The sequence below is a fragment of the Fringilla coelebs genome, assembly GCF_963513975.1.
Source record: "Fringilla coelebs genome assembly, chromosome: 6".
NCBI lineage: Eukaryota > Metazoa > Chordata > Aves > Passeriformes > Fringillidae > Fringilla > Fringilla coelebs.
The window spans coordinates 27,072,022-27,091,500 of NC_140034.1; the positions used below are offsets into that span (position 1 = coordinate 27,072,022).

The 19,479-nt window shown below is 38.0% G+C and overlaps 1 protein-coding gene across 4 annotated transcripts in view; it reads left to right on the top strand.

The window, feature by feature from the left end:
• The first annotated feature begins 2,487 nt into the window (after positions 1 to 2,487).
• The window catches only part of HEATR5A (HEAT repeat containing 5A), a 65,610-nt gene continuing 48,618 nt past the window's right edge, over positions 2,488 to 19,479 (top strand). For 3 of the 4 annotated variants that reach the window (XM_084207336.1, XM_084207337.1, XM_084207338.1), the window contains exons 1-7: positions 2,488 to 2,673; positions 11,665 to 11,748; positions 13,248 to 13,494; positions 14,532 to 14,743; positions 17,554 to 17,662; positions 18,182 to 18,331; positions 18,595 to 18,766. In XM_084207336.1, the coding sequence (XP_084063462.1) occupies positions 13,369 to 13,494; positions 14,532 to 14,743; positions 17,554 to 17,662; positions 18,182 to 18,331; positions 18,595 to 18,766 (769 nt within the window). In that variant the 5' untranslated portion in view covers positions 2,488 to 2,673; positions 11,665 to 11,748; positions 13,248 to 13,368. Of the gene's footprint in view, positions 2,674 to 11,664; positions 11,749 to 13,247; positions 13,495 to 14,531; positions 14,744 to 17,553; positions 17,663 to 18,181; positions 18,332 to 18,594; positions 18,767 to 19,479 lie in introns of those variants that run through there. The other variant, XM_084207339.1, reaches the window with a different exon arrangement.

Consider the following 19,479-nt stretch of genomic DNA (forward strand, 5'->3'; position numbering starts at 1 on the left):
GTTAGCTATAAATTCAATAAAGACAGACTCTTATCCTTATGTAAGCACTGTTGGCACAAAGCAACCCTAAAGCTGATATACCCAGAGATGGAAGGAGCATCCTGCATCAATATGCCTTGTTATTCCAATTGATTCATATCAGCTTAGCATTAACAAAGCATTCCTCAGATCTGATATCATGTGTCCTGGGGAGGTGGTTAAGATAATTCTTGGGAAAAACTTAGCAAGTCTTTCCTTCTTAATGAATGATGTTTTGTCTTCCCCTGTGTTCATGTAACACTCAGCATTATGAGATACTAATTTTGAGTGGATGTCTGCCTGCAACTGTAACAGAGTGAATAATAGGTATAATAATGATAATAACAGCAATAATCTTCCAAAAATTATTCTAGATTTGGGGTTGTTTATTTGTTTCTGAGTTAAACATGATCAATCCTTTACAAATATTGGCAGGAGTTTCTGGTACCTCAGGACTGTCAGAGAGCCCTTGTTTTTCTGGAGTTCCTCATAGGAAAAGTCATGACGTAAGAGTCTTTGAATATAAATTGTTCAGCTGATCTTTCTCACAAGTGAATTGCAAATCACTGTATTAGTAACAGCAATTCAGCTCCTGATCAAAATGAAGTTAACTTACCAGATAATTCTTTCCTGGGAATGTATGTGATTTTTGAAAACAGGATACACCTTTACATCAGTACGTGTTTGTGGAGTTGATTTCTGTGAAACATAATATGTAAATAATTTCCTGCTTCAGGTGTGAGGCATATTCTTCATTACCACATCCATTGCCAGAATTTTTTTTAAAAAGGTCATTGCATCCGTGCTCATGTTTTTTATCACAGTTTAGTAAAAATGAAACCAGTGTCCATATATGGTAAAGCAGCCTAGTGCTCCTGGTATCTACAGCACAATGTAATCAGGCAGCCCTGCATGTGCTCTTTGAAATATTTCTCAGCAGTATCATCTGCATAACTGAGTACAGATGTTCACAGAGGATCCCCTGCATGTAAACTTTACATATTGAACCTATGTTAAGTCGAATGTACAAGCTTATGCAAGGTTTAGACACAGTTTCTGCTCCTATAGTTTTGTGTTCGGGGCATTATTCCCTTGCCACAACAGTTCCCTCTCTACAGCTGCCTGGAGGGAGCCAGGTGAGGGTCAGCCTCTTCTCCCCAGCAACCAGTGATAGCACAAGAGGACACAGCCTCAAGCTGTGCCAGGGGAGGTTCAGGTTAGACACCAGGAAGAATTTATTTATGGAAAGGGTCATTAAACATTGGAATGGACTGCTCAAGGAGGAGGTTGGGTCACCAACACTGGAGGAGTTCAAGAAATGTCTGGACATGGTACTTAGTGGTATGGTTTAGCTGACATTGCGGTGATCAAAGGTTGGACTCAATCTTACAGGTCTTTTCCAGTCTTAATTATTCTGAGATTCTGTTTGCACAAGTTAAAAGAAGATAGTCCCAGAAAACACAGGCTTGTGGAGAGAATTCTGGGTCGTTGGATTCCAAACATGGCTGGGCATCAGCTGGAAAACTACAATAAGATAATAGTTTGTTTATTTTAAAACTAAAAAATGACAGAGAGATATACTTTCCTCTTGTTAGGATAGAACTTAAACTGATCACAGAATACATTATAGAAAATCCCACCAATGATATTTTCTCATGACCAGTGAGTTCACTAACAAAAATTTGTAAAGATGGAAGTAATTCTCAGTGACAAAGCAACGTCCTCCAGCTGGACCACCTATGCAGTAGGAGAAACGAGGTGAAATTCCCTGAGGAGTTTCAGCCGACCTTCTCTGAAAGACACAGAATTACTTCTTGACTTGGGATTCCGTATCGATTTGGGATCACAGCTTACACTGATGAAACCCAGGAATAACAACTTTTGCAAACGTTGGGTTCGACGAACACTTAATAAAAAGGGCGTGTTCCCGTGACTGTCCTGTGCAGTCCAGGGGCCCTCCCAGGGAAGTACGGACGTGGATGCCCGAGGGGCGGGGTGGAAACGTGCCATGGCAGACACTGATCGCAGCCAGGTACAAATCCCAGCAGTGCCAGCTGAGCTAGCTTCACAAAGCATCACCAAGGGGGATCTTTTGTTGCTGTTTTTGGTGGGGCAGCACGGACCGCGAGCCCCCGACTGCGCCCCCCTAGCGCAGAGCCGCTCATCTCCCCGGAGGCTGCGGAGCCTCGGAGCGCCCCGGGGCGGTGACTCTGTCCCCTCCGGCACTGCTGAGCTTCGGAGGGCCCCGGGACGGTGACTCTGTCCCCTCCGGCACCGCGGAGCCTCGGAGGGCCCCGGGGCGGTGACTCTGTCCCCTCCGGCACCGCGGAGCCTCGGAGGGCCCCGGGGCGGTGACTCTGTCCCCTCCGGCACCGCGACACCTCGCCCCGGGCCGCGCGCTCCCTGGGCCGCTCCCGCCCTCCTCCGGGCCGCCGCGGGCGCTCGATGGCTCCGCGCCCGATTGCACTGTCCTGAGCACCGGAGTCGCCCTCATACTCCTCCTCCTCCCTTTCCTCCCCTCTCCCCGCCGGCGGGAGGCGGCAGCGGCGGCAGCTCGGGCGCAGGACCCGCCGCCCCCCCGCGCTGAAGGAGGGCGGGCGGACGGACGGACGGGGCCGAGCCTGCAGAGCGGCGCGGGAGCGCTGCGGCCGGCAGGTACCGCGGGCTGAGGGAGGCCGGGGGCAGCAGGGGCTGTGTGAAGGTGCGGCGGGGGCTGTGTGAAGGGGCAGCAGGGCCGAGCGCAGCTGGGAGTCCTGCGGGGCTGTGCTTGCCCGAGGCCTGCGCCCGAAAAGTGCTGGATCACCCCCGGAGCCACCGGGTGGGTCGGTGGGTGTCACACGCACAGCCAGCTCTAAAGCCGGCGGCCGGGCGGCTCCCGTGCTCCTGCAGCCCAGCCCAGCCCAGCCCAGCCCGTGCTGTTGCGTCCCGTTCCCCGGGGCTGCGGGGCAGCTCTCAGCCCCGGGAGGGAAGGGAAGGGGAGGGAGGGGGGCGGCCAGGCGGCGCCGCCCGAGTGTCACGGGGAGCGGCGGCGGAGCGGCCGTGCCGCCGGGCCCGCGGTGGGCGAGCGGGGCTGTTTGCCCTGTGCGGGGCCATACGGATCCTGCGGCTCCGGCAGGGGTTTGGCATTCGCTTGCACCGAGGTTCCATTATTTTGGGGTGTGGTTTTATATTTTCTTATAAACCTTGGTAATTAAGAATATTTGGGGAGGGGTAGCAGTATCGGGTACTCTCATATCTGGAAATGTTATTGTAAGCTTTTGCAGTTTGAATTCCTGGTTGTCTGCATAGGGCAGCGACTAAGTTTACACCATATAACTGGTAAAAACCTTGCACAGGCATGTAAAATGTGTAAAGTTGCAATAGTTGGCATTTTTGAATGTGGGAAAGAGTAATAGATGTTGTACGTTTAGTTAAGTGTAAAGTTTATTGAGGTATGGGTGGAAGGATGATAGAAGATGAAGAAGGCAAATGAAAGTTGAGTCCAGCTCTGTGTTTCAATAAGTGAAATTTGATATCTTTTGGATTTTGGAATCATTAATTGTATTGATTCATTGAGTTTGGGGTTTAATTTAGTAGGATAGGTGTTTGCAGTTCTGACCATGAACTGTACGTTTATTTTAGTCTCACATGCCAGAAATATTTTCCCTGTCTTCAGAAATAGTCCGGCTATATTGTATGCTTTAGTGTTTTGCTACAGGGTATGTAATAGTCTCGATCCATGTATGAAATAACAGTTGAGACACAGAAGATAGATTACTTCTGGTTGTGTAATCAATGGAGGTTGGGTTTCTTTTCCTTATGGTTTGACACAATTAAAGGAGGTAGGGGGAGAGGAAGCCAGTTTACTGTTGCACTAAATCTAGCCATACATTGAAAACTTGTGCTTGATTACTGAACACAGGATTGTTTTTGTAGTCAGTAAAATATCTGCCTTACTGACTAGTTCATAAGGTTGTATGCCAACACATCAAAAACTTTATTAATCAATGCAGGATGATATTCTGTTTTAAGACTTAGAACACCCTAATGAGGCAGGAGATTAGAAACACTTTCTCACAAAAACATTTTCAGATTACATGATGTTTGTTTTATTCAGCTTTTACCTGTATTTACTGGGTTCAGGTAGCAGAACCTTTAAAAAGACACACATTATATCTACATCTACACTGCAGACTAAAAAGGCTTTAAACCTCAGGCAGTTACATTTTTAGCTGTTTTGGAGTTTTCTTTGGGGAACAGCCACATAAAATACCTAGAGAATGAACCATTGCAGTGAGGTATGTCAGTGATTTGTGCCCGGATAGTGATCTCTGATCTGCCAAACAAGTCTCCTGCAGAGTTTGCATCTGTGAGGGCTTCTGCTGCTGCTGCTAAATTTCTGTGTCTGTGTTTCAGTCCAGTTGAAGTCCAATCATAGTAAAAGCTACAGTGATTTTCAGGAAAAATAAGTATCTTTTTCTGGGTTTTCAGTATATATTCAACAAAAATTCCCTGTGGCCTAACTTAATGCTAAGCTAGAATGGGTTCAGCATTTACCTTAACAGAAGATTGGTGGCTAAAATCAACCTGCTTTTTGGGTAATCCATATGCATATACATCACCTACTGTAAGTCAATTTAACATTTTAACAAATAATTTCATTTCCTGAAACTTCTGTCATTGTGACCAAAAAGCCCCAAGCAAACAACAAACCCCACTCTGTCAGCATAATTAGTTTGGTATATTTTGTCTATATTAAATAAACAATATTGACTACAACATTCTCACGACTAAAACTATGTTCAGACATAGATTGAAATTGTTATATATGATTGTTAGCATGGGGATGTTTATACTTCTGTGGTTTTCATGCACTTGCTTTGCATCACACCAGGTTTCAAATCTGCAAAGAAATAAACATAAAGCATTCTGTGCATTTTTATTCAGACTAAAGCTAGTTATTGCTTTTTGAAGTTTACTTAGTCCAGTTTCGGGGAGAAAGAAAAGGTTTTAAACTCATTTTGTCAGTATCAGATATGATACTCTTTCTGACTATTAGAAGCATTGGTAAATTATTTGTATGCAATTTGCCTGGTTGACTGTAAACAAAATAATGTTCTGAGGTCCCTGTAATGGAGCCAAGTTTATCTCTTTACTATAACTTTCAGAAATGAACCTAAATAATATTCAAGAGATGTGAGGGCCATGGAGGTCAGAGTGTGCCAGTAGTGCCTGCTGTGGAGCTCAGGAAATAGTTGTTTATATTTCTCAGTAACTGAATGTTGCTGTTTCTTGGTTTCCTGGAATAATTCTTCTCACGTGGAGATAAAAATTAAAGTGATAATAAGAAACAGGAAAGCCAAGTGTATGTACTTTTTAACACTATGAATAAATGTCTTCCAATTGTTTTTTAAAAATGTTTTCAATATTTGGCATTGCTAAAACAGCTATTGCATTTTCAGGCACTTTGTTCAGGGTATTTTTCTCTAATTGTGTCAAGCTTTGTCCTCAAACTTCACAGAAATCATTCAGCATTCCTAGAAGGCATTGTCTTGTCGTTTCTTTCATACTTCAGCAAATATATATTGTGTTGTATTCTTATCAATGTCACTGTTATGTGTGAGGATTGTGGGTGGTCACATTCTTTAAGTGAATATTTCTAAAACTGGGAAGCCCAGAGCAAGAATTCAGTTAGATTTCACATAGGTCTTTGTTGCCTTTAAGCTTTATCGCCCTTTTAGATACAGGGAAATTCCTCCAAAACTTGGAAATCAGTAACATTTGATAAGCATTCTGGTAGGAAAACCAGTCATTTGTAACTGCTCCTGTGGGAGTAGACATGTACTTTGTGTGGGCATCATGATGCACAAAACATCAAAATGCAACCTCTTTGTTTTGCAACACAAATGGAAGTAGCTGAGACGTTAACAAGAATTCTGTTTGGGCTGCATGGTATTTGTTCTTGAGTACAGCCTGAAACGCTGTGGGAACACTGCAAGACCTATATATGTGGAGCATCCAATATATGGAGATGCACTTAGGTTGCATCTTTAACAAGTCCCTGCAAAAATGCTACCAAATTTTCAGCAAGACAATAGACACATGGCATTCCTGTGGCAAATTTCTTCATATATTAAGAGGAAAGACTGAAAAAGTATCTTGTTGCAACATCTATGATTTCAGAGTCATGTTTCTAAACAGAATGATTGCATACAAAAATATAATGTAAGGGGAAGTTGTCCTAGTCTGAATTCTTCAGCAGTAACTAGAGGAAGTGGTTCTGCTATCGTCTGTTATTTTTTTGTTGCTCATAGTCAGACAGATACTTAATTGCTTTTTGCTGTTGGGGATAAGCATGTGATGCAAATATGTACATATTTTTATTTAAAAAGGAAGATGTGTGAGTGAAACTGAGTCCCATTATAACATAGAATATACAATAAAACACAGTACTCAACCGTGAGATTTATTTGCTGTATTTTTCACATGCTAATGCACTCAAAATTTGATATTAAGAGTTATAGTTCTGCTTGATTTAAAGGCCTTAAAATTTTGAACCTCTTCTGTAGCCTGGAATTCTTTTCCATGTGCTCTGAGTTGTGGTCTTGTGATGACTTTCTCTTGTGGCATGTTCTTGCAAACTGCTTGCTGTCAGACGTCACTGTTGGACCCATTTTCTCTGTGCTTGGCTTCAAATTTCTCTACTGCTGCCCAATGTAACATAACACTACAAAATAGCTGGCATTTTCATGGCTCTGTATTAATTTTGGATGAAAAATATTTGTCAGTTTGGTGCCAAGGGTAATTTGGCTCAAATTGATGAGACCAATGAGTGACAAATACGGCTATGTGTGTATATGCATTGAAAGACTGGGCTTTGGTTTTCTAAGTTGTTCTTAAACCTCTTCCTGAAGTATTTAATCAGTCAAACACACCAGTGTTTCTGCTAAAGAAACATACTCTTCAGGTGAGTTAAATTTCTCTTTGTCTCTTCCTCCCCTCTCTTCTTCCTCTCTTCTTCTTGTCTTGGTGCTGAAATTTCCTACATTTTCCTGTATGTTTCTTTGCAAATACATAATACATACAAGGAAGCAGTGAAAAAGTGCATGAAATTCCCAGCTTTTTTTTTCTTTTTGGTTGAATGAAAGGCTGAGAGTGATAAGCACTACTGAACATAAAATATGTACAGAGTTATGTTGGGAGCAGCAGTTACCTGCTCTTGCTTCATGTAGCTCTGTGGAGCAAAAATTTAAAGCTTGCGTATGTAGGAAAAAAGTTGATTGAATGATGGGGATCCTGCCACGCAAAGGATGTGGCAGTACTGATTCACTTACACTAATGCTTTTATTTATTTTTGCCTTCTCTAACTGAAGATTTTGAGGCAGACTTTGCCTCTGTGAGTTAGTTGGTAATAGTTTGTAGAAGTCAGTAAGTAAACAAAGGCTGCTCTATCTTCCCAATAATTATAAACATATTTATGTATTGAACATTCCCACTCCAATATATTTCCAGTGTTTAAACTCCCAACTCATTTAAGCTGAAATTTTAGTTCATTCTTGTTCCTTATGAAATTACTGAGATTTTGTAATTGTTGTTTATTTAAATCAGATCATTTGTGTGTGCTATAAATTTCCTGGGCCATCATGTCTCCCATTTGAAGTTGCTGGAGTTTAAACATGCACTTTTTGCCTTCTCCAGACCTGGGTGCCTCTTTATTTTTGCCTACTAGCATAAACAGTACACTGTGACTATTGGATTTTGGTCTGTGTTTCATTCATTAGTAGCTGCGTTTGGCTGGTGCTTTAAGGTTTTTCTGCCCAGCTGGCAAAGACCATCTTGCTCAGTTTCTCTTGTCAGAAGTTAGTCCAAGGGAGCTGGGCAGAAGTTTTGTTTATGTTTGGAAGACACTGAACAGGTACGTGCAAGGGTGTAACAAAGGTTTGAGCATCGATGTCTCTCCGTGCAGTCAGCTCAGATGGACTGCTAACGATCATCCCATTAAACTTTTAAACAGTGCTGCAGGAGTAACATTGATCTCAGCTGTTAATGGCTGGAATTAAACGTGTCAGGCTGGGACGCTTTCTCTTAAACGTGTTGGTTCACTTGCTAGGCAGATGATAATAAATCTTGCTTTCTGAAGAAAAGAATGTGGATTTGAAGTCAGTTAAAATACCACTGCAGTGCAGTGAGGGTCATCTTGAAGCTAGCAAATGTGTTTCAGCTCTATTTTTCTGCAGTGGGATGGTTATGGCATTGATTGTGTAGTCAGCCCAATGGCAGCTGTTATGAAAACACTAGTGGTTGTTATTATTACTGGTCATTTTTCATCTTACTCATTACTATTATTCATTATAAGTTTTTTACTGTTACTCATTACTGTCAATGAGTAACAGCAGTAGTTTCCTAGAGAAATACTATGCACTTGTGTCTCCGCTAGATTAGTCATTGGTACAAAATTGAATCCACAGGTTTATTACCTTGTATCAGATTTAGTGCAGAATTATGTTAATACTTTTGAAATTAGAAAGATATAAATAATTGTTATTAAGGTAAGTGGCACTTTATTTTCTTTACTACAACTTTGTATAAAGGACTTAGACCCTCATCTAGACTGTGCATTAGATCCTCACCTGAGCCTTATGCTCAGAGAACTGAGGTTGATCAGATTCCTTTTTGAGCAGCACTTGTTCCTATCAAGGAGAGACACACTAGTGGATCAGAAATCAAATATGAAAAATTTTAAAAGAAAAGAAATTTTTAAGTACAAACTTGGTCTGTGGAATAGTTTCCATTACTTGTGTCACTCTTCATTGAAATAATGAGTCATAATTTAAAGGCTGATTTTAGTGAGAGATCAGTTAGGAGCTTGCTTTATTGCAGATCACTTTTTTTTGGTACTTCTTACTTTTTTGTGCATAAGCAAAATATGGCAAGAGTTGGAAGGAAGAGGAAGAGTGAAATTCATTAGGTTGCCATTATTGCTCATTGCTTTTTCATTGGTAATATTATAATTTTTGACTTAGACTTCCATGTGAAAGATACACAGCAAACTATGGTCTGCTTCCCTCATCTTTTAAAGCCTGAGGAGATTACCTAGCTTGGAATCAGCTTGATCCGCATAGCAGATCTGTTCAGGTTTTTTATTCTGTTATAATCTTGTCATGGGTGGTCTGTTGGTTCTCATATTTGAAAGACAGTAGCAAAAGGCAGCTACTCAGATCAGTCTTACCCTGCATGAGTCACCTTTTATTTAAAAACTACAGGTCCCTTTTTTCTCATTGTGGTTTGTCAGAAAGTTCAACAATACAGTTGTTGTTGCCTTTTAATGCTTGATGCACCCTGTATTCCTTTCAATTTACAGGGTGGCATTCTATCTATACTTGCTCTAAGAGCTTTTCTGAGCTCTTCTCTGACCAGTCTTGAACAATCATGCTTGTCAAGTTGGCAGTTGATAAATGAAAAAAATTTTTTTAGTAGTAAGTAGGAACAACTTCTGCCTTGACCAATAAATCTTTGTGCCACTTTTGTAGCATAGTATAAATGTAAAATAAACTTAGCTCACGGGAAAAAAAAGAGGAATTTTCGATTGATCTGTTCTTGTAGTACTGATGGGAAAGTAGTTCTTGTAGTTGCTTCAGTTACCTAAATGTCTGTAGGTAACTGAAAGGATGATGCTTCATGTTGGTTGACAAATGAAGATTTCATCAGGCATATGTGCCTTTTTATCTTGGTTGTGGCATAGCATACATCTAATTTAATTAAATTTCACTTTTTTTCCCCAGATTTCTTTTTTATATTGAGAAGCATCAAAATTATAACAGCAGGGGAAAAGCACGAATAATTCAGCATTTCTAAACGCAGGTTTCTTGTAAATAGAGGTGCATCTTTATGTGCTTAGGTTGTGCTTGCATTGATTTAGTGGTGCTGAGAATGGCCAAGCAGCTCCAGTTGCTTACAGAACGTTCACTCTTTCCTGGTGCTTGACCAGCCCAGAGCGTTGCTGTGCCACACCTCCAATTAGAGCAGTGTCCCACCCATGTCTGGACAGTGTGGCTTTGGGTTTGATGTTTTCTTCTCCTTAGAAATTGCCTGGAAACATCTTGTATACATAACAAGGACGTAGTTATTATTAATTGAATGCAGCTCATTCCCAAGTTCTATGCTTGTGTTCAGCTTTGCGCTGTGAGCACTTTGCCTTTTGCTCTGTTCTCTGCAAAACCAGGATGCTGCAGGAGAGCTAAATGCCCTATATTCTTGCCCTGGTTCTCCCAAGTTTGTATGCATGTGCCCTTCTTTTATCATTACTTTTGAAACTTCGTAAATATCCCTAGTGTGCAGGCTTACAGCTTAATGTAGGGAATAAGTGTTTGAAATAAGTTTTTTGCATAGGGTAGGGAGTATGCTGCTTTCTGTAAAGGTTCATGGAATCGAGGTTTGCTTGTTGATCAGCAGTGGAAAGATCAGGTCTGGGATTTTAAAAATTTTTTTTCCCTGCATGGACAAAACTAATCCTTGCATAGTAAGGAGTCAGCCTTTATAGTTCAGTCCTAATAGTCTTTTTTTTTTTTTTTTAAGAAATGGTAGTGTTTCTGGTCATGTTAGCAGGTGTTCATTGTAAAGATCGTCAACTACACCAGAATAATTTTTTTCTTTAATTTAGGTTAAAAAGAAATAAATTTATATTGGTTTTGCAAATGTGTGCTAAAACAATTGGAGTGTTTCATTTAGAAACAAGTTACAGTAATAACTTGAGATGGCATTGCTTAGGGCTTTGTCCAGTCAAGTGTTAGAAACCTCTGAAGGTGCAGGTTCTGCAGTTTCTCAACACCGGTCCCCATGGCCCATAATCCTTACAGTGAAAATCTTTTTTTTTCTGTCAAGAGGGAAGCTTCCTTGTATTAATTATGAAGTAAAGAATCTGTCTTCATCGTCTTGGTCACCTACCCTTTTGAAGGCTGTGAGGTCCTCTTGAACCTTTTCTTCAGCAGGCTGAACACTGATTCACCAGGCAAAAAGAAGTTTGGATTACTCTGATATCTGCATGTGCTTTTTTTTTTTTGTTTTCAGCATTAGTCTTTTGAAGAGTGATTGAAAAGTGAATGCTTTTAAAATAATATGCAACTTATATTTTATGTCCTACCAGAATAAGTTCAAGTTGAATGAGTTTTGAAAGGAAATGTTTTTGCCTGTGAATTTTAATATTAAAATTATATCTGTAGGCTAGGAGAATGGGTTGATAATCCTCATGTCATGTATTGATAGTATTGTACATGAACTTTTCAGAACAGTTGAATCACCTTTGCCAGTTCTGCTGATTGTTGGATAATCTGTCTAGAAAATTATTATGGTTATTATGCTGTTCAAACTTACTTTTTACTGGTTTAGAATTAAATTGAGTTAACAAAACAGAAATTTAAAAGGTGATTTCAGTAGTTAAATTACCCCAGGTGTATGGTGTATATGGTGGGTCTGTTGAATTTAAATATAGCCTATAAAGAGCTAATAATATTCATGGAGGTCCAGTCTTTTTTGGTGAGCTATTACTGAATAAACATTGTTGGTATTGCAAGACTTTGGAATTGCAAGATTTTGGAATTCTTGTAGAAACACTTGTATTTTATGTGCTTTCATTCCTAACATTGATCTTTGTATTAATTATTTTCCTAGAAAACTGAGTTCTTAACATCCTTTATACAAAAGCCTGGAGCAGCAGAGAGACAGTTTTTAAAATGAGGAGAAATTGTCTACTAGGTGAGTTAAGTGCCAATGTCTGACAACAAACTCTGATCTTTTCAGTTAGGGAAAACAACTGTGAGTTGTAATCCTGAGAAGGGCATGTAAGTTGGGTAAGTTGCTGTGGTTGTAGATGGTTTTGATATGACAGACATTTGAACAGGCCTTGGGTGAGGGGAAAAAAGGAGTATTTGTGACTTATACATGTAATTCGCATGCTAAAGCTTTTTCATATTTCAGTGATGAAACTCTACACTTAATCCTACTTTTTTTTTGTATGTTTCAAAAATTTGAGGATAGAGCTAAATTCTGTGAGTGTTGTGGTAGTGAGATAACAGATAAATTGTGAACTTCTATGTACCTAGGCAGAAAAAATATGTAGAGGTACAATGTGCTATGTATATTTAGATCTGTTTGCCATTTTATAGTGTGGTGCCTTGTCAAGCTGCTTGGTATTTCAGGTAGTTTTGAAATGACAGTTCATTATGATAAATTCAATGTGAATAAGTTTTTTTTGTGAGTAAATTTTACATTAAATGTGTAGAAAGTGGCAAAAGTAACCTGCTCTGTGTTTGATGGCAGCCTGAGTACTGAATTATTTACCAATGCTTTGTATTGCCCATCTACTGCTTGAGGGATCGCTTTACACTATAATATTGTTACTGCATGGGAAACACTGTGTTCAGCAGTCTTAGTGACCTCAGAAAAGGATAACTTGCTTGGGAGTTTAAAATATGGTTGACATTTTACCAGAATATCCCTGAATCCCTGACTGTTTTTATTTATGAAGCCTACAGAATATTCTCTTTTATATTTTGAGGCTATATGGCATTTAGACACTGTGGGGGGAAGATATCATTAGAAGTATCTTGGTTTGCTTATCAACAAGGTGGAAGTTCTCAAAATAGTCTGAGAGACAAAAGTAAAACATAGCTTCTTTAGAACTTCAAGTTTTGAAACAATCTTTTCAGGTTTGGGTTTGGGGTTTTTTTTCAAAAGAGATTATTAGAGGTTTGCTCAGCAATGAAATTCTGGGGGCTTTTTATGCCTTGCTTGGCATAAAAATGAGAATTTGAGAATACCAAAAGTTTTCGAATAATATGTTAGCATTTATATTTGTGAATATAATTAACAGGAGTTTGTTAGTTGCTGGTTGCGGCTTTTGCTGCACTTTGTTCTTGATAAAAAAATCATTATATTTGAGGTCAGTTGGTCATTACTTTCAGGTATTTGATTAAGGACTAGAAAACCTGACTTCATGCAAAACAAGGTGAAGGAAAATCAGTCCTGATATAGTCAAATGTGTATTTAACTTCAGGTCATATATTACATCAATACCATTATCTCATTTTCAAAAACATTTGGTATTACTTAGGACATCTAAATAAAACTGCTATAATTTCCTTTCTGTATTAGGCTTTCTTTTGAAATTTTCATTTTAGTAAGTCAAGCATTAATATTCTATATAATGCATTTGTTGACTTTTTATTAACTTTTTTTTTCTTTTTTCTGTTTAGGTGTTCAAACTTCTGATTTGCCAGATATTAATGAGGAGAAAAACTGATTAATATAGTTTTGATAGTTCATTGGATTTTTTTCATTCTGCACTGTTGGGAGATTTGAAGAAAATTTCAAGGAATGGAGTTAGCTCACAGTTTACTACTTAATGAAGAAGCATATAAGCAGCTTGGTGAATTTCAAAAAGCAGAGTTCATTTTTCAATGGTTACAGTTTTTGGAAAAACTTTTACCTGTGACTAGCAGAGTAAGTGTAATAAGACTTGAGAAGAAAAGCCTGTCTTTTTATTATTTTGTTTGAAATCAAAGAGCAGCCTGCAATGTTATTTTCCTCATGTCTTGTATGCACAAGGAGTAAAAGTATGTTCAGTGTTAGCAGCAACTTAATAAATGTTATAAATTCTTGGTCACAGCCCTTCTAGTGACAGAGCCACTTTTCCAATGAAAGGAATTTTGATTAACTCCTATTACTACTGCAAGATTTTGCAGATCCAATATGAAGAATGTCAGTAATGCTTCCACCTGGTGTTGCACAATTATATGCTTCTCTACCAAGCAAGAATGTAACATCTTTCTCTTTGTTGGTTTTTTTGGTTTTGGTTGTTTTTTGTTTTTTTTTTTTAATTTTTCTACTTAAATGATAAAAGTTCTGTTTCCAGCCGACTTTCCAATTGTTTGATTCACTGTTTGGTATATATTGAGTAGGTTAGATAGACATGTAAGAATAAACTAACCAACATAATACTATTTAAGGGTTGTTATTTGTGATGAAAATACATAAATGAAAAACAGTGCCAGGTTCTTTTTTTTGAAGAGTATTTAAAAATGTATATAAGATTGGATAATTGTTTTAAGGGAAGTTCTTTCTTTTCTAATGCTCAAGTTCTTGATACTCAGCTTCTTCTTTAAAGTTCTTCTTTGCTACAAAACTTACTATATATCTATGAATTCTTTTATTTTAAAGCAGGCATTAAAAAAAGAAAGAAAAGGCAGCTTTGTTGGCGAAAGATTTAAGCATGAATATGCCACAGGGAAAATACACTTGAAACACTACTAGCAATAATTGTGCTCTGAAAAAAGTGTTGGGTTCTTTAAGAAGAATAAAATAGTCGCATACTTGAAATGTTATTTTTACGTATAAAAATGCAATAAAATGTTCATTTGTAGTTCAGAATGTCATTATCCAAATGGTAATAATGAAAAGTAAAGATGATTTGAATTAATCATCTGTAACTAACTTTTAAATTTAAGTGAACTTTAACTGGTTACTGATTTTATTTCCAGGCTGACATAAGGGAAAACCAGAAGAAACTGGTTGAACAATTGACTTCTTTATTAAACAATTCACCAGGACCTCCTACCAGACGGCTTCTTGCCAAGAATTTAGCTGTACTTTATAGCACTGGAGACACTTTTTCTGTTTACCAAACAATTGACAAATGCAATGAACTCATTCGGAGTAAAGATGACTCCCCAAGTTATCTGCCTACAAAACTGTAAGTGTGTTTTTACCTTCAAGCTTCAGATCCAGTAATAACCAGACAGGTTTAAGGGGTAAGATGCATCTGAGTTCACTGCCACAAAATATGTAATAAAACAAAGATTGTGCTGGTAGTCCATGTTGTATATGAGCATCAGGAACCAAAAGGGTGGTCTCCAGCCAGACAATTGAAATCAGGCTGGGGAGAATACCAACGATGGATAACAGAGTTATGAGATTACAAGTGCTTCAAAAACAAGGAAAAGGTAATAATAGTGCTGAGAAGAGCAGTAAAACAGACAAGCACAACTGTAGGTATAAAAGACAGTTGCTGAATACATTTCTTAATTCAGATGGGAAACTGGATATAGGTAAAAACATCTGAGATGTTCGTAACTAAATACTGAAAACCTAACCAACAGAGCAGAGAAACATGAACTGCAACTTCAGAATGTGAAGCCAAATCTTTATGTGCAGAAATGTTATGAATAACCTTCATTCCCAAAATTATGCACATCTCTCACTACAGTGAGGTAAATTAAAGATGAAGGTAATAAAGATGAGATAGAAGGTAGTAAAGACAGATGAACATCCGTTTGCATTAATGATATGGTGTTGAAAGCAGAGCAGGATCTCTCTTCCTCCTTTACTTTGGATGCTAAACCTGCTTCTGACCACACAAGTAAAGATTCCTGAAAATAGATTTTGCAAGGAGTAAGTTGTATTTTGTTATACCTTTTTTTTTTTTGTTTCCTTCTTGTTCCAGTTGATTTCTTGTACAGTCTTTCGAGTTAGGAATAAGTTTGCTATAAAGGATCTTAGTCTTGCAAAGTAAATTACTGCTATACTACATACTTAACAATGATATGAATTAACATTAGAGTTGAGTTGTAGGGTGGGACAGAGCTGTGCAGGTCTTCCCACTTCAGCTGTGATGTGCCACACTGGATGAAGGGGGTGATGTCAGTACAGCAAGGAGGGATGGGGGAGGCTGTTGGCAGTAAAGCAGAAATGGGAGATAATCAAAGCCAGACTGCAGAGTAGTAGCTGGGGGAAAGAGAGAGAGGTGACAGTGTACACCACCTGTTCCTGGTATGTAAGCAGTGGTAAGAAGAGGAAGAAAGAGATGGAGAAAAAGGTAATTGTAAAATATTATTTTCTTCAGTAAAGTTTTGGTAAAGGGATTGACTGGTAGAACTGACATGGGGACAACAGGCTACAGAAAATAATTGGAACTACAGAACTGTGTGTTGAATAATATCTTTCAGCCTAGGTTGCAAATACATGAAATACTTGGTGTTCAGTGTAGAAAAACTGCTTTTTTTTGTTTTGTTTTGACCTTGACAAAGCATTGTCTTTGCCATCTGTCCATATTTAGCATGCATGCCCATGTTGTCTCGTAGCAACACTTCACCATCAGTGTTCACAATATGTTGATACACCTGGGAACTCCTTTAAATACAGATTGCAGTGAATTGGTCTCTTATGTCATAGATTATCACTTTTCTTCTTTCCTATATGTGGAAGATTAAAATGTTTTAGGCAAGCATTTTAAATAAAACCTTAGTTAGGTGTTCCTCTGCTACTAAAACTCAGCATGATGTGAATGCTCTACCAAATCAGATAAACAGGTCATGCAGCACGAATGCAGCTTATTACTTTATTAAGGAGACTACCTGTGACCATCAGATGCTCAATTTAGAAGGGGGATTGGAAAATTGTAATTTCATGCCCAGGCACACCATGAACAAAATTTAAATCCAGATTGTTGATGTGTACTGAGTTGGATAAAAGCAATAACAAAAAATGTGTTTTTAATGAAAGTAATATTGTAGTATGATAAGAGATAAAGGATACTAGGTTTGTTTTTCTTACTGTGCCTTTAGGGAATTACTGTGAATGTTAAATGTATTTTTTAAATTAAGAATGTATTCAGTATGAGAATTTAAAATTATATACGTGGAACTTGAATTCAGTTGTGGAATAAGCAAAATGTTGTTTTGTTGAAGGGGATGCTTAGCAATGTCTACATATTTAAGTAGGTCTGGAAAAGAGCTGAAAGCTGATTAAACATAGAATTCTTTTTCTCTTTGTTTTCAAGAAATTAATTGATTTATAGATCTGTTATAGATCTGTCAATACAAAACCTAAGTGTTTTCATTAACTAATTATTCAAAGGAAAATGCTCTTTCATTGGACACATCTTTTTTTTTTTTTTTCCCCTCAATATTAGCATTTTTTGCCTTTGCTAAAGGAAAGGCCACTGAGCACACAGAATCCGTTTGTTGGGTATTTCACCTGAATGTTAAATTCAGAATCTGTCTACAATGAAAGCAACGTGGGTTTATAGTTTTATTTCCTTCAAGGTATTTCCTTTTTAGGTACTGTGATACGTAAATGACAGAATTGTAATTACTAGACCATTTGCAGTCTACTGTAAACCATCAAGTTGTAAATAAACCTGTCCTGACTACTTCTGGCAGCATCTGCTGCAGCATGACACAGAGCATGATTAGTAAGAAATTAATGTTAAGGTTTAAAGGTGGATGTGAGAACTATTCCTCTTGTAAAATGTACAAAGTTGTATTGCCTGAATTTTTGTATTATCCAAGGTACTTTAGCAACCCTTGTATCTGCATTTCTTCTAGAGGGTATGTGCCACATACAGACCATTTTTTTTTTCCCTTTTTGAGGATCCACTTACATTTTTGGGACATCCTGTTTAGTTATTTTGCTGTTTGCACATTGATTACTTCAGTCGTCTTAATCCCTTTCATCTCTTAGTGCATCCATTTTCACGCGTCTTTGGATTTGCTTTTGTTTTAGTGCTGCGGTGGTATGCTTGGGCTATTTATACAAAAAATTGGGAAGAATTTTGGGAAACAGTTTTACTGACACCGTTGGGAATGTGCTTAAAGCAATGAAGAATGCAGAGGTATTGGAACAGCATGTTTAAAAGATGAATGGAAAAATAAAAGGATTTTTACTGCTGGTAGCTGGACCAATGAATAAGCGAAAATGCATGATACCAAAATACAAAAAAAAAAAATTGTGAAAAGTCAGATAAAAATCAGTGTCTAAATTCTAAAGAAGTACTAGAGTTAATGGATTATGACTATAAAAGGATGGATCACAGCTTTTCTTTATCTGATTTCATGAAAGTACTTGATAAATTAGAAAATTTAATTGCATTATTAATGAGAATATTTTTTCTGTAGCTTGTACTTTATGTTTTAGGCTTTGTACTTGTAATTATTGCTTTTCAATAGAACATAGAATTACTATTTTCATTTGCTTATAGAGTTTTGGGGCAAGTTATCTGCTTTAACTTATTTCAGAATAATAGATCTCTAAAAGACCCAGCCATTTTTTACCTATTTCAGTAGTTGGCATTTTGTATTTCCAAGGAACTTAGGGTTAGAAAACTTTAACATTTCTCTTTTTCATTTTTCAGTCTCAAGGTCGTTATGAAATCATGCTTAGTTTGCAAAATATATTAAATGGTTTAGGAGCTGCTGCTATCCCCTGTCACAGAGATATTTACAAAGCTGCCCGATCGTGTTTGACAGACCGATCCATGGCTGTCCGCTGTGCTGCTGCAAAGGTAAACTGCTCCAATAGCTGTTGAAAGTAGCTCCCTAAAACATAAAATTCTGTTTTAATGATAAATGAACATGGAAGTAAAAAGATTCTTTACTTATATGTGTTCCTTTGATGTTAATTTGGCAGAAAAAAATATAAGTAATTTCAGTATGAAGCAAGGTGCTTATTTTGTTAGGGAGAACTCAGTGTATTATGTAGCAAACTAAAATTTTTACTGAGTGCTTTTCCATGTCAAAACACTTATTTCCCTTTTTTTTTGTCTAGTGTCTTCTTGAACTTCAGAATGAAGCAGTATTTATGTGGAGTACGGACCTGGATAGTGTTGTTACCTTATGTTTTAAATCCTTTGAAGGTTCCAATTATGATGTACGATTAGCAGTTTCAAAACTTTTAGGCACAGTATTGGCTAGAGCTCTAACATCTAAGCAGATAACAGGTAAAATATGTGCTTTCTCTGCTGATTCCTCAGCTGTAAAAGTTTGTCAGATTATAAGAAACTCTCAAGTTCTGTTGAAGCCTGAAGTAAAATCACATTTTAAGCTTCTTCTGACTGTTCATATCTCAAGTCTGGTCTTTTTTCTGACTTTTGCTGAAGTGCTGGTTTTTGGTTGTGTGTGTGTGTCTGTCTGTCTGTCTATCTATCTATCTATCTTTATAAAATAATGAACAGTGGAAAGTGGTTAGTGAAGCTTTTTCTCCACTATGAGATTGTTGTTATATGGAGAGAAATTAGTAACTTCAGGAATTTAAAAGCAAGATTAACTTAAGCACTTTAGAAATAACTAAGATTTGAGGCAGTCTCTCTGTCAGACTAAAAAGTTAAGGATACCTTCAAGGTGTTTTTCTGCAGTAGTTGATAGAACATCTGGATTGTCAGTGGATAGCAGTATAAGTGTGATCAGAAACAGAAATTAGCAGGCAGTTTTGTTCACACAACAGCTAAGTAACAGTTTTTTCTGACAGACAGTACTTGAGTTGACTGAAGCATCCTGGCACAAAGTTACCATCTCCAATACTTTGTGTGATTCAGACTGAGTAGTTTTAGAAGCCCCAAGCTAAATGTCTAATCTAAGCAATAAATAGCAGGATGCTGAATAAGTGTGATTCAGACTGATGTGCTTTTAATGACAGCAGAGAAGACCTTCAGTG